Source organism: Galeopterus variegatus, unplaced genomic scaffold (assembly GCF_000696425.1).
Source record: "Galeopterus variegatus unplaced genomic scaffold, G_variegatus-3.0.2 Scaffold925, whole genome shotgun sequence".
Taxonomy (NCBI): Eukaryota; Metazoa; Chordata; class Mammalia; order Dermoptera; family Cynocephalidae; genus Galeopterus; species Galeopterus variegatus.
This window is the reverse complement of record NW_007727036.1, coordinates 344482-358019: the sequence shown is the minus strand read 5'-3', so window position 1 is coordinate 358019 and position 13538 is coordinate 344482. Positions and strand designations below refer to the sequence as shown.

Sequence of the window (13538 nt, the reverse complement as noted above, 5' to 3'; positions counted from 1 at the left end):
GGCGGGAGCGCTGCCGCGCTCCCAAGCAGCGCACTGTAGCAGTGCGCCACCGGGCTGGCCCGGAAGAGTGCTTTCTTTAAAAAAATATTGTAAGCTTAGAATTTCTTATTCCTCTTAAATAACATAATAGATTTGGATTCTTAAAGCTTCCATTATCCTAGTTCTGTTCTTCTGTAAAACTTTTCATAGCTTAAATACCTAATAAAATCTTTGATCTTCAATTGTGACCCATGACCTATTGAGCTTTATCTAATTTTCACTGGATGGATTATAATTATATTTGAAGCTTTATGATTCTTTTATATTTATATTATTCAAATAAGTTACATTGAACATGTGGAGACTGCTGTAAGGAAAATGTGGTGTTAATTTTGTGCTACATAATGTTAGTCATTGAATGTTAGAATAAGAAGACATGATCACCCTATTGCCTTACAATGTATTATTTTGCACAATTCTGTAGGTTGACTGGGAAGATATGCTTCAAGTATTTTCATCTGGGGCACTATTATGTCTGGAAGATCCAAAATGTCCTCAATCACATGGTTGGAAGTTGGTGCCAGTGTTGGCTGGGAATTCAGCTGGGGCTGTCAGCTAGGGATTTGGTTCTCTTCTACAGTGGGTCTTCTTGTTTGGGTGCTTGGGCTTCTTGACAGCATGGTGCTGGATTTAAAGGAGAGTTCCCAATGCTTGAAAATGGAAGTTGTAGGTCTCAGATGTTACACAGTGCCATGGTTTGAATGCCCTCCAAAACTTATGTTGAAATTTAATTGCCATTGTAACAGTTTTAAGAGGTGAGACCTTTGAGAGGTGATTAGGCCATGAGAGGTTTGTCCTCATGGGTGGGATTAGTGCCTTCTAAGGGGAGTTGGGTTGGTAGAGGTATGCATTAGACGTGTTGAGTTTGAAATGGCTGTTTGACATCCTGGTAGAGATTGGTTCAGAAACAGGGGTGTTGGTCAATAGGAGAGATGAGGCAGTCTTCTTTTGTTTCCATTTTCTCAGAGAATGCAGAAGTGGGGTAATCAGCAGGGAATAATGATGAAAGAGCACTTTGCAGATTTGAGAAGTTTGGAAGGGTCTTCTCAGAGTATGTTCACTGGGAAAATTGACTCATGGGCAGTGTTGTGACGAGGGATCACTTGATAACTGTGGTCAGAAATTCAACCTTTGACCATTCGAGATGTTCTGCTTCTTGGGGTCAGACTTTGATTAGAAGAGTTAAGTTTTACTGTGGTTGAGATTTGACCAAGTGAGTGCCCTGGAAAGAGGGGTAAGGAAATTTACAGTGTGTGTAAGGGGGGGATTATCATGACAGATCATGGATTATAAACTGGACTAAGAGGACAAGAGGGACGTGAAGGACAGTGAAAAAGTGCGAGGTAGGGTCAATGGTTTAAAAGTTCTAAAAACAGTTAAAGTGAGAGTTCCAGGGAAAGATGAATAGCTAAGAGATAGTGAATAGGGAATGGAATGATTGAAATCAGGCTTTGGGAGGCATTTCACCTATGTTCTGGTTTAATACTGTCAAAGAACAAAATTACAACAAATTTAGTTGAAGGTCTCACTTGGCTTTATTGTGATTCTAGAATCGGGCAACACATTGTTCTGTAAAGTAGAATAAGTGGTCCCATGAGCCAAGAAGAGGAGGTTGGTTTTATAGACAGAAAGAGGCTAAAGAAAGCAGAAACAAAGGACCAAAAGGAGATTGGTCATTTCAAAGTTACTTTTCTGGTAAGGTGGGGACAGGAAGACAGAATAGTAGAACCTTATAAGATCAGGTTACTTCAGGCTATCTCTTTTGCGTAAGGATTAAAGCAGAGGGAACTTCATATCATACCTATTGAAGATTTAAACCGGAAATTGGCTGTTATCTTTCTCCTGAATTCTCCGAAGGTCAGACCACAGCCTAAATGATGTGCATTTAGCAGAGGTGACTCCATTTTGATTTTTAGTCTGGTCTTTTGGGATCTAGTGCAGGAACTTAGTCTAAAACAATGGCCTGTTATAATTTTTATTTAACAATAACATACCAATTTTATGAAGTAATTTTTATTATCTTCGTTTTAGGCACAAGCAAGTTATGTTCATAAGGTTTAAATAAATTGACCAAGGGCACACAGCTAGTAAATAACAGAGCTGGGATGGAAAATTAAGATATTTGTTTTTGTTTTTTAATTCCAAAACCTTTGTACTATACAGCTGTCTCTGATTCATGACAGTTGCCCGCTAAAGGATCATCATAATTATGACTGAAAATGTTTACATTGTATTGTTTTGCTTATCCCAGTCTTATTATGGCATGCAAATGAAAAAACAAAACAAAACCAAACCTCAGAATACATTTGTAATTTTAAAAACATTTCTGGACTTACTATAGAAAGTAAGTGGCCTTTAAAATTTGATTGAAAATTATTTTTACTTTTATCTTTCAAAGTTCAAAGACACATTCTTACATCAATACTGAGTAAGCTCTTAGCATGGAGTGAGTTCTACCTGATCCATTTACAGTAAAATAAAATTTCCTGTATGTTAAGGATTTTCTCCATTTTTCTACACTTAAAATGATTTAAGTAGGTCCCTACTTAATGAGAAACAGTGATGTTCTAAGGAAAAGAAGGTAATTTTGATTATCTCTATTTCAGGAAGCTTCAAGAAAATTTACTTAGGTTCTAACTTTATGGTAGTAAGGAATTTTTAGTTCAGTAGAGAAAAAAATGACATTTTATCCAGAAGGTTTCACCCTAATAATTAAAATAACAACACTTAGCAGACTTTCACAATACTGCAAACAAACAAAATCAAATTGCTTGGGCTGTTTTTGGTTTAAATTACATGGAGCCCTTTCCAGCAATACTTGAAGATACAGAGTCTGGATTGAAATAGCTACATAATTCCTGAGCAGAGGGTTTTCTTTGCTGTAATTACATTCGTGCAGTGACTCATACTCTCTTAATGCCTAGACTTTATAATTCAAAGGAAAATGTTCCCTGGAAATTTGAAACCTGGAAGACTCAAAAATTGTTTTAAAAAAAGTGTTATTATTATTGGTACTACTATTACTGCTACTCCAGCTACTATTCCTCTAAGGAGTATTTTACTTAGGTGCTTTTGATGTCACTCATGCTAGCTCCGATAATGGGATTCACTAAACATGACAGTGATGGAGAAAGGATGCCACAGATATCCAGCCTCAGGGATAGGCTGTTTTGGATCCAGGGACTTCAGCAGCGGATGTTTGGGGCTTTTCACGCTGGTATTCACCCACTGGTTCAGGTCACTTTCTCTTAAGTATCTGCTTATTTATGACTTCCTGTTTTTCTTGTCAGCTGAATGATTTTTTCAGAATTTACTAGTTCAGATTCCCAAGAGAGTGAATCTGGCTGGCTCTGCTAATAAACATTACTTCTGTATGGTAGGGTTTCTGTCTCACTGCTGGGGAAGTTGTTTCAGATTGATAGCAAGGGTGAGGAACAAGTATCTGGCTGGTACCTCTCCTGTTTTGAGTATGGCCTTAGGTAATCGGTTGTGATGTGTATGCTGGAGCAATTACTAGTTTTGCCTGAGGCAGGTCTTAACCATGTAGTTTCACTATTTTGTTAGAAGCCCTTGAAAATTTGTGAAAATGTGACATACTGAAGATTGAAAAAAAAAAAAAAAAAAAGGACAGTTGTTGTTCTGTTGTTTGGCTGTGCAATAGCTATTCTCCCCACCATCTTCCTTCCCCCCAATATCGTCTAGTTCTCTCTGAGCAGTCATGATGTTCTGGGAAGACCAGGGAGGAGAATCTTGCTTGTTCAAAGATGAATGTCCTTGTCAAAGGATTTATGTCTGGCCCTGTAATGTAATTCTGGCAAAATATACTTGAGGAGATGAATGCTAGGAGCTTTTTGTGAAGGGTTTGCTTGTTCTTTTAAAGACCTACAAGGGTTTTTCTTACCTTGGGATATTTTTTATCTGCTCGAGATGCTCAGATTTGCAGCGCCATGTTAGAGTCATGAGAGGAACCCATTAAGAGAATATGCCAACTGCCATGCTGATGGCAGAGCAGAAGGTTGAACATACTCTAGATCTCATAAATGGTGCGGAACCGCCACATGAACCAACCCTGGAACTGCCAGGATGTCAGGTGTATTTTGATGTAATAGTAGCCTCCAAGTATGCTACCAAGCAAGACCAAAATCAATATCACACAGTTTGCTAAATCAATTTAAAGACACAAGAAGAAGCAAGAGTAAAGAGGTGAGTAGGTTAGCACACTTGGGATAGGGTAAAGTGGGATAGAGGGACCACGCTAGCTAAGCCTGGGGTACACAGTGTTTGTATGTCCTCCTTCTTTATCTATTGCATCTGCCTTCCCTGCTGATGGTGTGGTTTACAAGGACCAGAGCTGAGGTTTAGACAAGCCCCATAGATGGCAGGTGCTATGCACTTGACACCCACTTGCTGTAATTGAGAAACTAGGACAAGTATGCCTGGTCTGTAGCTGTAGCCTACTGATTAGCTTGATGGCCAGTCATGAATTCTATTTGTGTTTCTTGGACAGAGAACACATCAGGCAGGAATGAGTGTAAGCAGTTGTTCTTCAGCAAGGTGATTTTGCCCACCAGTGTACATTTAGCCATGTTGGGGGATATTTTGTTAGTCAGGTCAACCAAAGTAAAATGACCACTTGGTTGAGAATTAAAGATTTATTTGAGAGCTCCTTAGGACTGCAGCCCTGGAGACATAGATACTAGAGGCCTTGAACATGTGCTCCTGGGAATAAGAGAGGTCAATAGTGTTTAAAGGAAAAAGACCGTGAAAGGGAAGGGGCAGTTACATTAGTTGTGATTGGTGCTAGCATATGACAAATAGCCTTGTCCATGTGGGTTAGGTTGTAACTGTCCTTTGAGGCTGGCTTTAGTCAGGGACCTTCCAGTTTGGCAGGAAGTAGCAGAAAATGGTGATCAGAAGATTCCTGGCAGTTGTTTATCTAGGAAGTTGCAACCTTCCTGATGTGGCCAAGTGCAGAGTTTCAGAGTGCTCTTACTTAGTTAAGATGTGCCTGAAGCCAGGCTGAGATGTCCTCCCGGCTCCATTTCAGCTGCCTTGATTAGAGCAACACCATTGTCCCTCATTAGGCCCCTCATCAGGCATGACTGATGTGTGTAGGTGATGCTACTGCATCTAGTGGGGTAGACGTCAGGGGTGCTGCTAACAAGCTACATTGCACAGAACAGCCTTTCAAGACAAAGAATTACCTGGCCCAAAATGTCAATAGTGTTGAATTTGAGAAATCCTGGGTATCACCAATGGGTTGTTGAATTAAGACCTCGTGAATATTGTGCTTATATATGTTTAGTGTATCCTGGATATTTAGTGTCTCTTATATTTAGTATATGAGGGTACTTAAAAAAGTTTGTGGAAAAATATAATTAAAAGACAATATGAATCTTTCCATAAAGTCTTTGAAGTACTCTTGTATCTTGAACATTTATTACACAGTTGCCTCACAAATATTTGGTATGTCTTGATCTTCCATTCCTTCCTATCAATGTGTAACAAATATATGATCTTCTTATACGTTACATATCCCATGAATTCTGCCCATGTCTAGTAAAATTTTGCTTACTAGCTATTATTCATCTATACCTAAAACGTCTTGTAAGCCTCAAACTTATATTCATCTAATAGAACTGAATATTTTCAATATTACACTTGCCCTGGAATTTGTTAGCAAGAAATAAGATGATAAATGTCCTGATTGTTTAAGCCACATTTAGTTGTGTTTTCTGCAGTTTGCAGCTTAGAGCATTCTAGCTGGTTTCCACATAAAATGTATTCTGAAGATAAATGAAACATGGACTTAGACTATAATTATAGTTTCCTAAATGGTAATATAAGCATCAGATACTACAGGATTATGGTGCCTGCATTAATGTAATGCTTGTTTGATCATTCTGTTTACATTTCAAGCAACTGTAGCCATGTGCTTATCATGATTGGCCTACATGCTCAGAAATTTGCATTTTATATGACTGTGACAATTGTGGCATGGTGACCTTCAGAGCACTTTTAAAAAGATTTTTTAGTTGGCCCAGTGTCTATTAATAGAGTAGCATTAGAAATTTATAGCTTCAACTATTCTTTTTATTTATTAATGATAATTTTATTTATTTTTAGTGCTTTAAAAAATTAAAGTCTTTTTATGGAATTTGTGTCTCAAGGCACCTCCATTAAAAGGGAATTTTTCCATATATGTAGAATTAAAAAGAAGCATATTTAAGATTATATAAATACTCATACAAGATGGTTGTTCAGGAGAGATTTCGAAAGAGAATTATTTTTAAATGCCAATGATATATTCCTTTTCATTTCTTGTCGCTTTATAAGTCCCTTTATGTTTGTGATGGAAACTAGTATTTTGTCAGATAAAAATATCACACGTAACACAAAGAAATGGTAAGGTATGATAGCCAGTTAAAACTATTTGATAAAAAGCTGAAGTAAAAAAGAATGGAAATTACGTATCTTAAAAATAATGGTGTGCTTATGGAAGTTTCCTAGAATTGCTGGCTGGATCATTTTAGAAATACTGGGTGGTGTGTGTGTGTGTGGTATGTGTGGGAGACAGAGAGAGACCTATAAAGTGTTGGTTTTGTTTCACAATCTGGATTAAAGAAATGTTAAAGCTGTTATGTATAAACTTGAGACTGATTTTCGAATGTTTTATGTTTTCATGATTTCAGAAATGAAATCTTTTTTTCTTTTTGTTATTGCAGTGATTTGCTGTCCTCTGAATACGTAGAGAGACACATTGAACATGGAGGCAAGACTGTGGAAGTTAAAGTAAGTGAAGTTTTCCTTTCTTTGGGGGAAATCTGAGAATCTTTTAAATATTACTGGCTATGTTTTAATTTTCAGTGATACTTCTAATACAGAGTTTTGAGGTTTTTAAATTTTTTGTAAGTTATTAAAAAGGTTTGTCACTCACTTGTGAAGAAAATACAGTTTTAGTTATTAGAAAAAGAATTTTTAGTTTACTATAGGAATTGCTGGACTTATCTTCTGCAGGATTAAATTCTGCTGTAAGTAATTCTTAGATTATGTCCCAGAAAATAATTTCTTAAATTTACCTGAAAGGACAGCACTGACAACCAAGAGCTGAAATCTTGAGTCCAGGGTAGTAGTACGGCTTTTCATTCAGTTGTGAAAGACTTTTGCCTGGTAAAATGTAAAATTATTAGATCTACAGGGAAGTCTCAAGGAGTTTAAAATACCTGGAAACAGAAATCTCAGGATACTGCTATGAAAGGTAAGCTCTGAAAAGATTAACACACAAATAAAAGCCTCCTCCAGCTATAGGAATAAGAATGTGTGTTTTTTCCTAACACAAAGAAATTCCAAATGTTTGGGCTGATGGATATGCTAATTACCTTGATTTGATCATTACACATTGTATACATGTATCCTGATATCACCATTGTACCCCATATGTATGTACAATTATGAAGTCAATTAAAAATAATGATAAAAAATTTTTGAAAGAAGAATGTGTTTTATCCTAGTCTATTGATGATGTAATCTGAGGACATGAGAGACGAAAAGACACCGAAGTAAAAGGCTCCTTTCTGCTCAATATTTAGTACAGTGAGTTTTGGCCAAGTGTTGATTTTCTCTTTGAACAGTGTTCGGAGTATCTGTTCTACACTATCTGAATTATAATGTCATTTGTTTATATTTGTTTTCTTTTTCTGATTACAAAATTGATACATGTTCATTTTAGAAAACCCATAGGCAGAGAAAGGTACAACAAAAAAGGAGAAATCACCTTTAAACTCTTCATTTAGAGATAAAATTTGTTTTTATTTTGTTGTACTTCCTTTTAGTGTTTTTAGTGTGTTTTTTTTTTGGTCCTATGCAAACATTTATATACTTATATATACATATTTACATAGGTAGTATCATATCTGTAATAAATATTATTTCTTGCTTTTTTTTTTTTTTTTTTTTTTTTTTTTTTTTTTTTTTTTTTGGTGGCTGGCCTGTATGGGGATCTGAATCCTTAACCTTGGTTGTAACACTGCGCTCTAACCAACTAAGCTAACCTGCCAGCCTCTGTTCCTTGCTTTTTAGTAAACTGTATCATGTTGTAAACATTTTCCTAAGTTACTTTCCCATAAAGCATATGTTTATTGTTTTTCTATTTATATATATTACTGTAATAAAGCATTTTTTTGTAGATGCATTTTATTATTTTTAAATTTATTTTTTATTGGCATATTCATTGTTACACATCATACTTCTCTTTATGTCCTTATCCAATCTCTCCCCTTCCCCCTCCCCCTTCCTCTTTCTCCCTCCCCTTCCCCCTCTTTCCCCTCCCCCCTCTAATAACCACAGATTTATTCTCTCCATCTGATACATTAACTGTTCCTCTGTTGGTTTGTTGCCTGGATGATCTGTCCAGTACTGAGACAGGTGTGATCAACTCTTCCCCTGTTATCATAAATCAGATGCTTCTTCTATTACTCAGGAGTGTGCTTTGTGGAGAGAGAGGACCTTTTTTTTTGGTCTCTGCTGGTGCTTTTCCTTGTCAAATTAAACTCTGTTATTAATAACCAAAATAAACTACATTTATTTGACAAACTGAAGAGAATTGGGTTTTTCAGTTATATATATATATATGTATATATATAAATTTAAAAAGAGCTACGAGAGAAAGGAAGGCAGGAAAGAAAGACGACAGTAGTGCTATGATCCAGCAGAGGGAGGGAACACTCCTAGGGCTACGAATTGGAGTGGAGGGGTGAGGGTGAGGGGACGGGAGGTTGGGGGATAATTGGGAGGGGACAAAGGGTACAAAAGTAATTTCTGGTGTTGGGTATGCCCCCAGTATGAATCTGGCCCTCATATCATGGGCAGGAGGGGGGACAATCAGCTTTGTATCTCATCAATATTCGTAATAAATAAATAAATAAATAAATAAATAAATAAATAAAAATAAAAAAAAGAAAACTTTCTATTGTAAAAAATTTCAAACATATACGGAAGTAAAAAGAATAGTATAATGAATCCCCTTATACCCATCATCTAGCATCAACAGTCATCAACTTTTTGACAATCCTTTCTCTCTCTCCTTACTTTGTGTGTGTATGTGTGTAGTATTTTAAAACAAATTCCAGACATTAGGGCATTTCACCAGTAAAATATCTCTCTATATTTATACATTTCTAACTGATAAAAAGTTAAAACAAAATGTTTTAATTTTTATAAGTGACCTAGTTATAATAACTATGCCAGCCCCTCCAGAAAGTTATTCCATACTTAAGACTGACAAATTGAATGTTTGATTGATTTATATATCACTGCCTTTGTGCAGAAAGGATTTCAGGATTCTTCCAGGTATGATGTGGGAGAATGAAACCATTTTGCTTATAGTTGGGAAAAAAATACCTAGATTTAGACTCTCCATTTCCTTTTTTTCTCAACTCTGTTTATTTGGCTTCACTTCTCTATTTTGTATGATAATGTTTTTCTGAATGCAGAGTATCTCTTACTCCTTTGTTAAGCTAAAGAGGAAAAGAAACAGGCTGTTCACTCTCCATTTCCATCTGTGTCCGTCAGTGGAATGATGGAGTGCAAATGAGCATGAAGGATAGATCCAGCACACAGCTCTCTGCTATCTCTACAGCAATATCTCTTTTTAGAAAACTTGTGCTTAATCAGCAAAGTGCACTCCACTCTGAGATCATTAGGCTCCATGGGTATATATAACACACAAAGCACTGCCGTTATCACACAATCTTTGCTGATTTTCTAGCCTGAGAATTACATTTTCTTCGTTGATGGTTTTTGTAACCCCTAAGCCTATAAAACCAGAGAAATGATAAATCCAAACTTCATCCAAACCCTAGGGCCAGAGGACATTTTGTTTCTCCCTTTAAGAAAACCACTTTGATCTCACCAATTACCTCCATTTGTTTCCACTCCATTTAAAAATCTAGCTCAGAATTCTCTTCTGGGTTTTTTCCAGGAAAGTGCTGAATCCCTCCCATCAATCCAAAGTCAGTAGCAAATTATTTCTTTGCTGGTTTCTTCATGTCTTGCCCTCTGTACTTAGCTCTTCAAGATGTTTCTTTTGATGTGAAATCTGATAGTTATTTATTAATCAGAATTTTCTTAAGCATTTCTCTTCACTATACATTATGAGTCAAATAAAATTAGAACATTTCAGATTTTTTCTTTTCCTTCCCTCATCTACCTTTAAAAAAAAAAAACCTTAATTTTTTTTAACTTTTCCTTTACCTTCTGCTTTAGTTTGCTAGGACTGCCATAACAAAGCACACCAGATTGGGTGGTTTAAACAAGAGAAATTTATTTTCTCAATTCTGGAGGCTAGAAGTCTGAGATTAAGGTGTTGACAGGGTTGGTTTGTATGTCGTCTTCTCTTGTGTCTTCACATGGTCTTGACTCTGCATATCTGTGTCCTAATCTTCTTTTCTTGTAAGGACTCAGCCAGTGAGCGCATCGCACCGGTCATCCCTATATAGGATCCGAACCCGCGGCGGGAGCGCTGCTGCACTCCCAGCTCCGCACTCTCCCGAGTGCGCCACGGGCTTGGCCCCTAACGACTTTGTTTTGACTTAATTATCTCTCTAAGGATTGTGTCTCCAAATACAGTTAAATTTTTGAGTTACTGGGAATTAGGACTTCAACGTGAATTTTGGGGAACACAATTCAGCACAATATTGATTTTAAAGTTCTATTAATTTTTTTTTTTTTTACTTTTTTTCAAAGGTAAAGTCTTTATGAAGAAAAAAAAGATACTTTTTGTTCCTTTAATAAAACATATCAGTCTCATCTTTTACTTATATTTATTTTAAATTTGTCTAAAAGTTAAATTCTGAATTTATCCCTCTGTCTAGGGAGACCTTTTATGTGTTTGATATGGACTTTAAAAAGAACTTTTTGGGGGTGGGCAACTGGCCAGTAAGGGGATCTGAAGCCTTGACCTTAGTGTCATAACACTGAGCTCTAACCAACTAAGCTAACCCATCAGCCCTAAAAAAGAATTTTAAAGTAAAGCCTTAAATAATCAGAATACCTTGGGAATGCTATTTTTTTAATTTTGATTGTGGAGAACTATGGCTCTAGATTCATAAGAGAAAGGAAACTGGAATTGATGAATAGTGGCAACAGAGTCTAAACCATGCAGTTTGCTCTTTTATATTTAGCTAGCATTTTGTATTGAAACTGAAAGCTGCAAGTATTCTGGTTAATTTAAATTTCCAGTTTTATAGGCTCAGTATTATAATACTAATACTAGTAATAACTAACATACATTGCTAATATTTGTAATAACTAATGCTTATTGCATGATGTGATAGGCACACAAATTTATATGTATTTGATCCTCAAACAACCCATAATTACAAATATAACTATTATCCTACTTTACAGAAAGTAAGGCACAGAGAATTTACATAACTTGTTGAAAATAACACAATAAAGGACCAGCCCGGTGGCGCACTGGAGAGTGCGCCGCTTGGGAGCGCGGCGGTGCTCCAGCCGAGGGTTCGGATCCCATGTGGTGACCGGTTCCCGCTCACTGGCTGAGCGCGGCGTGGGTGCAGCACTGAGGGTTGCGATCCCGTTGCCGGTCCCTGGTACGGGCGCGACACCGAGGGTTGCGATCCCGTACCGGTCAGTAAAAAAAAAAAAAAGACAAAAAGACAAAAAAAAAAAAAAAAAAGAAAATAACACAATAAGGAGTAGTGGAGCTGCAATTTGAATCTAGATTATCTAATAACAGAGCTGACTCATACCATATTATCTACCATATGTGTAAAATAGGAAAGTCATAAAAATTGAAATGTATGTTTTATTAATACTTATGTATACATATCTAATTCATTTTGGAGGTACCTAACGATTACTCCTACTGTAAGGTCTTCAATCCTTAAGCTGAAACGGTGGGCTACTTAAAGACCCTTTAGGTAGTTCTCTCAAATTTGATTATACATTTGGGTAGTCTTTCTGTAATGTCAATTACCTTGAGCAAAAATGGTAAAGACTCACTCCAGTCCAAAGCCTGTTTCATTTTTCTTTGAATAAACATCTCAGGAAAATAGCCATGGTATGAGTTTTAGAACACTAGGATAGGAATGGTAAATCCTTTATATATGCCAGGGACATGTATAGATGGGGGAGGGAGCAGATTTCTTTGGGGTCAAAGAGTAAAAATAAACATCTTTGTAGAGATATGATTTATTAGATTATTAATGAAAGATCATAACCAGTCAGCAATATCATTAGTTCTGATAGTATTTTTAAAAATTATTTGATAATGATGATAATCAAAAGTAATGGCTGCTGAGTGTCTATTTTTATTAACTCAAATTATTTCTAAACTACTACATATAAGCATTTTCTACTTGTCTTTGGATTAGTGTCCTAGTCCTTAAGGATGGGTGTGTACAGAGACACCCATTATACAGTATTGACTTTTGAGAGGCAATTAACTGGTTACTACCTATCATTTGATTGAATTGAATACACAAGAGTTATTGTCTCAAAGTCTTAATTATCTTTATAAAGACAGTAAAAAGATGAATAAGAAAGTAAAGGCGTGTGGGTCAAGGTTGAAGTCTGGAAATCAGTAAAGGAATGAGAGAGTGCTGTGTATTGGGGAGCGGGTGTCTACATAAGGGCGGGAGAGATTATTGTGACTTCAGGAAAACTTTTACTCTGATGGAATGATCGTGTAACTTACATTAAAAATATTTTTACTGAAAACAAATTGAAATGGCCACTGTCACTTCTGGAAACAGAGTATCAGGGAAGTTGATTTAGAAGTAAAGAGAAAGCCTGAGTTTTTCTACAGAACAGTTTTCTCCCGTTGTTCACATCCGTCTTTCCTCCCTGGGGTTGGAGATCCATGAAAGATTTCTAACTAACTTGGCACAGAACCATCTTCCTGCAGGCACCTGTGCTTTTTTGCACTCATTTTTTCAATCAAATTTCCAGCTCACTTCTTCCTTCTTAAAAAAGGGATGCCTTTTTTTCCCCCATCCTGCCTTAATCTTTTTGTTTTCTACGATGAATGTGTCAACGCCTGGAAAAAAAGTACTAGTAGAGGACTAAGTGTAGGAAATCACTTAGAAAATTTTAACTATGATGACTGTCAGGACAACAGATACCTTCCTGGCTAACTTTGTAGTTCCTGTGAACCTGAACAGCGTTGATAGAAAATTGCTGATGATCTCGAAGTGTGTTCAAGATTTCTCATGTCTCCTTTTCTAGATTTTTCCACAAGGACCGTAATTCTCAACACTCAAGTAATTCAAAAAGTAATTCAAAACATCTTTTAAGATGTTTTGTTTGAAAAAAACCCCAAAATAAAAAAAACCCAAACCCATAAATAATTGTATAGTGCTATATAATATTGTGGACTTTTTTGTTAAGTAAAAGTGTTCTCAGTTTGTTATTAGTGATAAGAATTTAGTTTAAGATGTAGGTTATAGTTTAGTGACTGCATTCTACTTTTTCTACTT

General features: G+C 36.3%; 1 protein-coding gene across 6 annotated transcripts in view; it reads left to right on the top strand.

Moving 5' to 3' along the window:
- Nucleotides 1-13538, top strand: part of ADAM22 (ADAM metallopeptidase domain 22) — a 229796-nt gene that overhangs the window by 100513 nt on the left and 115745 nt on the right. For all 6 annotated transcript variants that reach the window (XM_008573473.1, XM_008573476.1, XM_008573475.1 and 3 more), the window contains exon 4: nucleotides 6765-6831. In XM_008573473.1, coding sequence (XP_008571695.1) covers nucleotides 6765-6831 — 67 coding nt within the window. The remainder of the gene's footprint in view (nucleotides 1-6764; nucleotides 6832-13538) is intronic.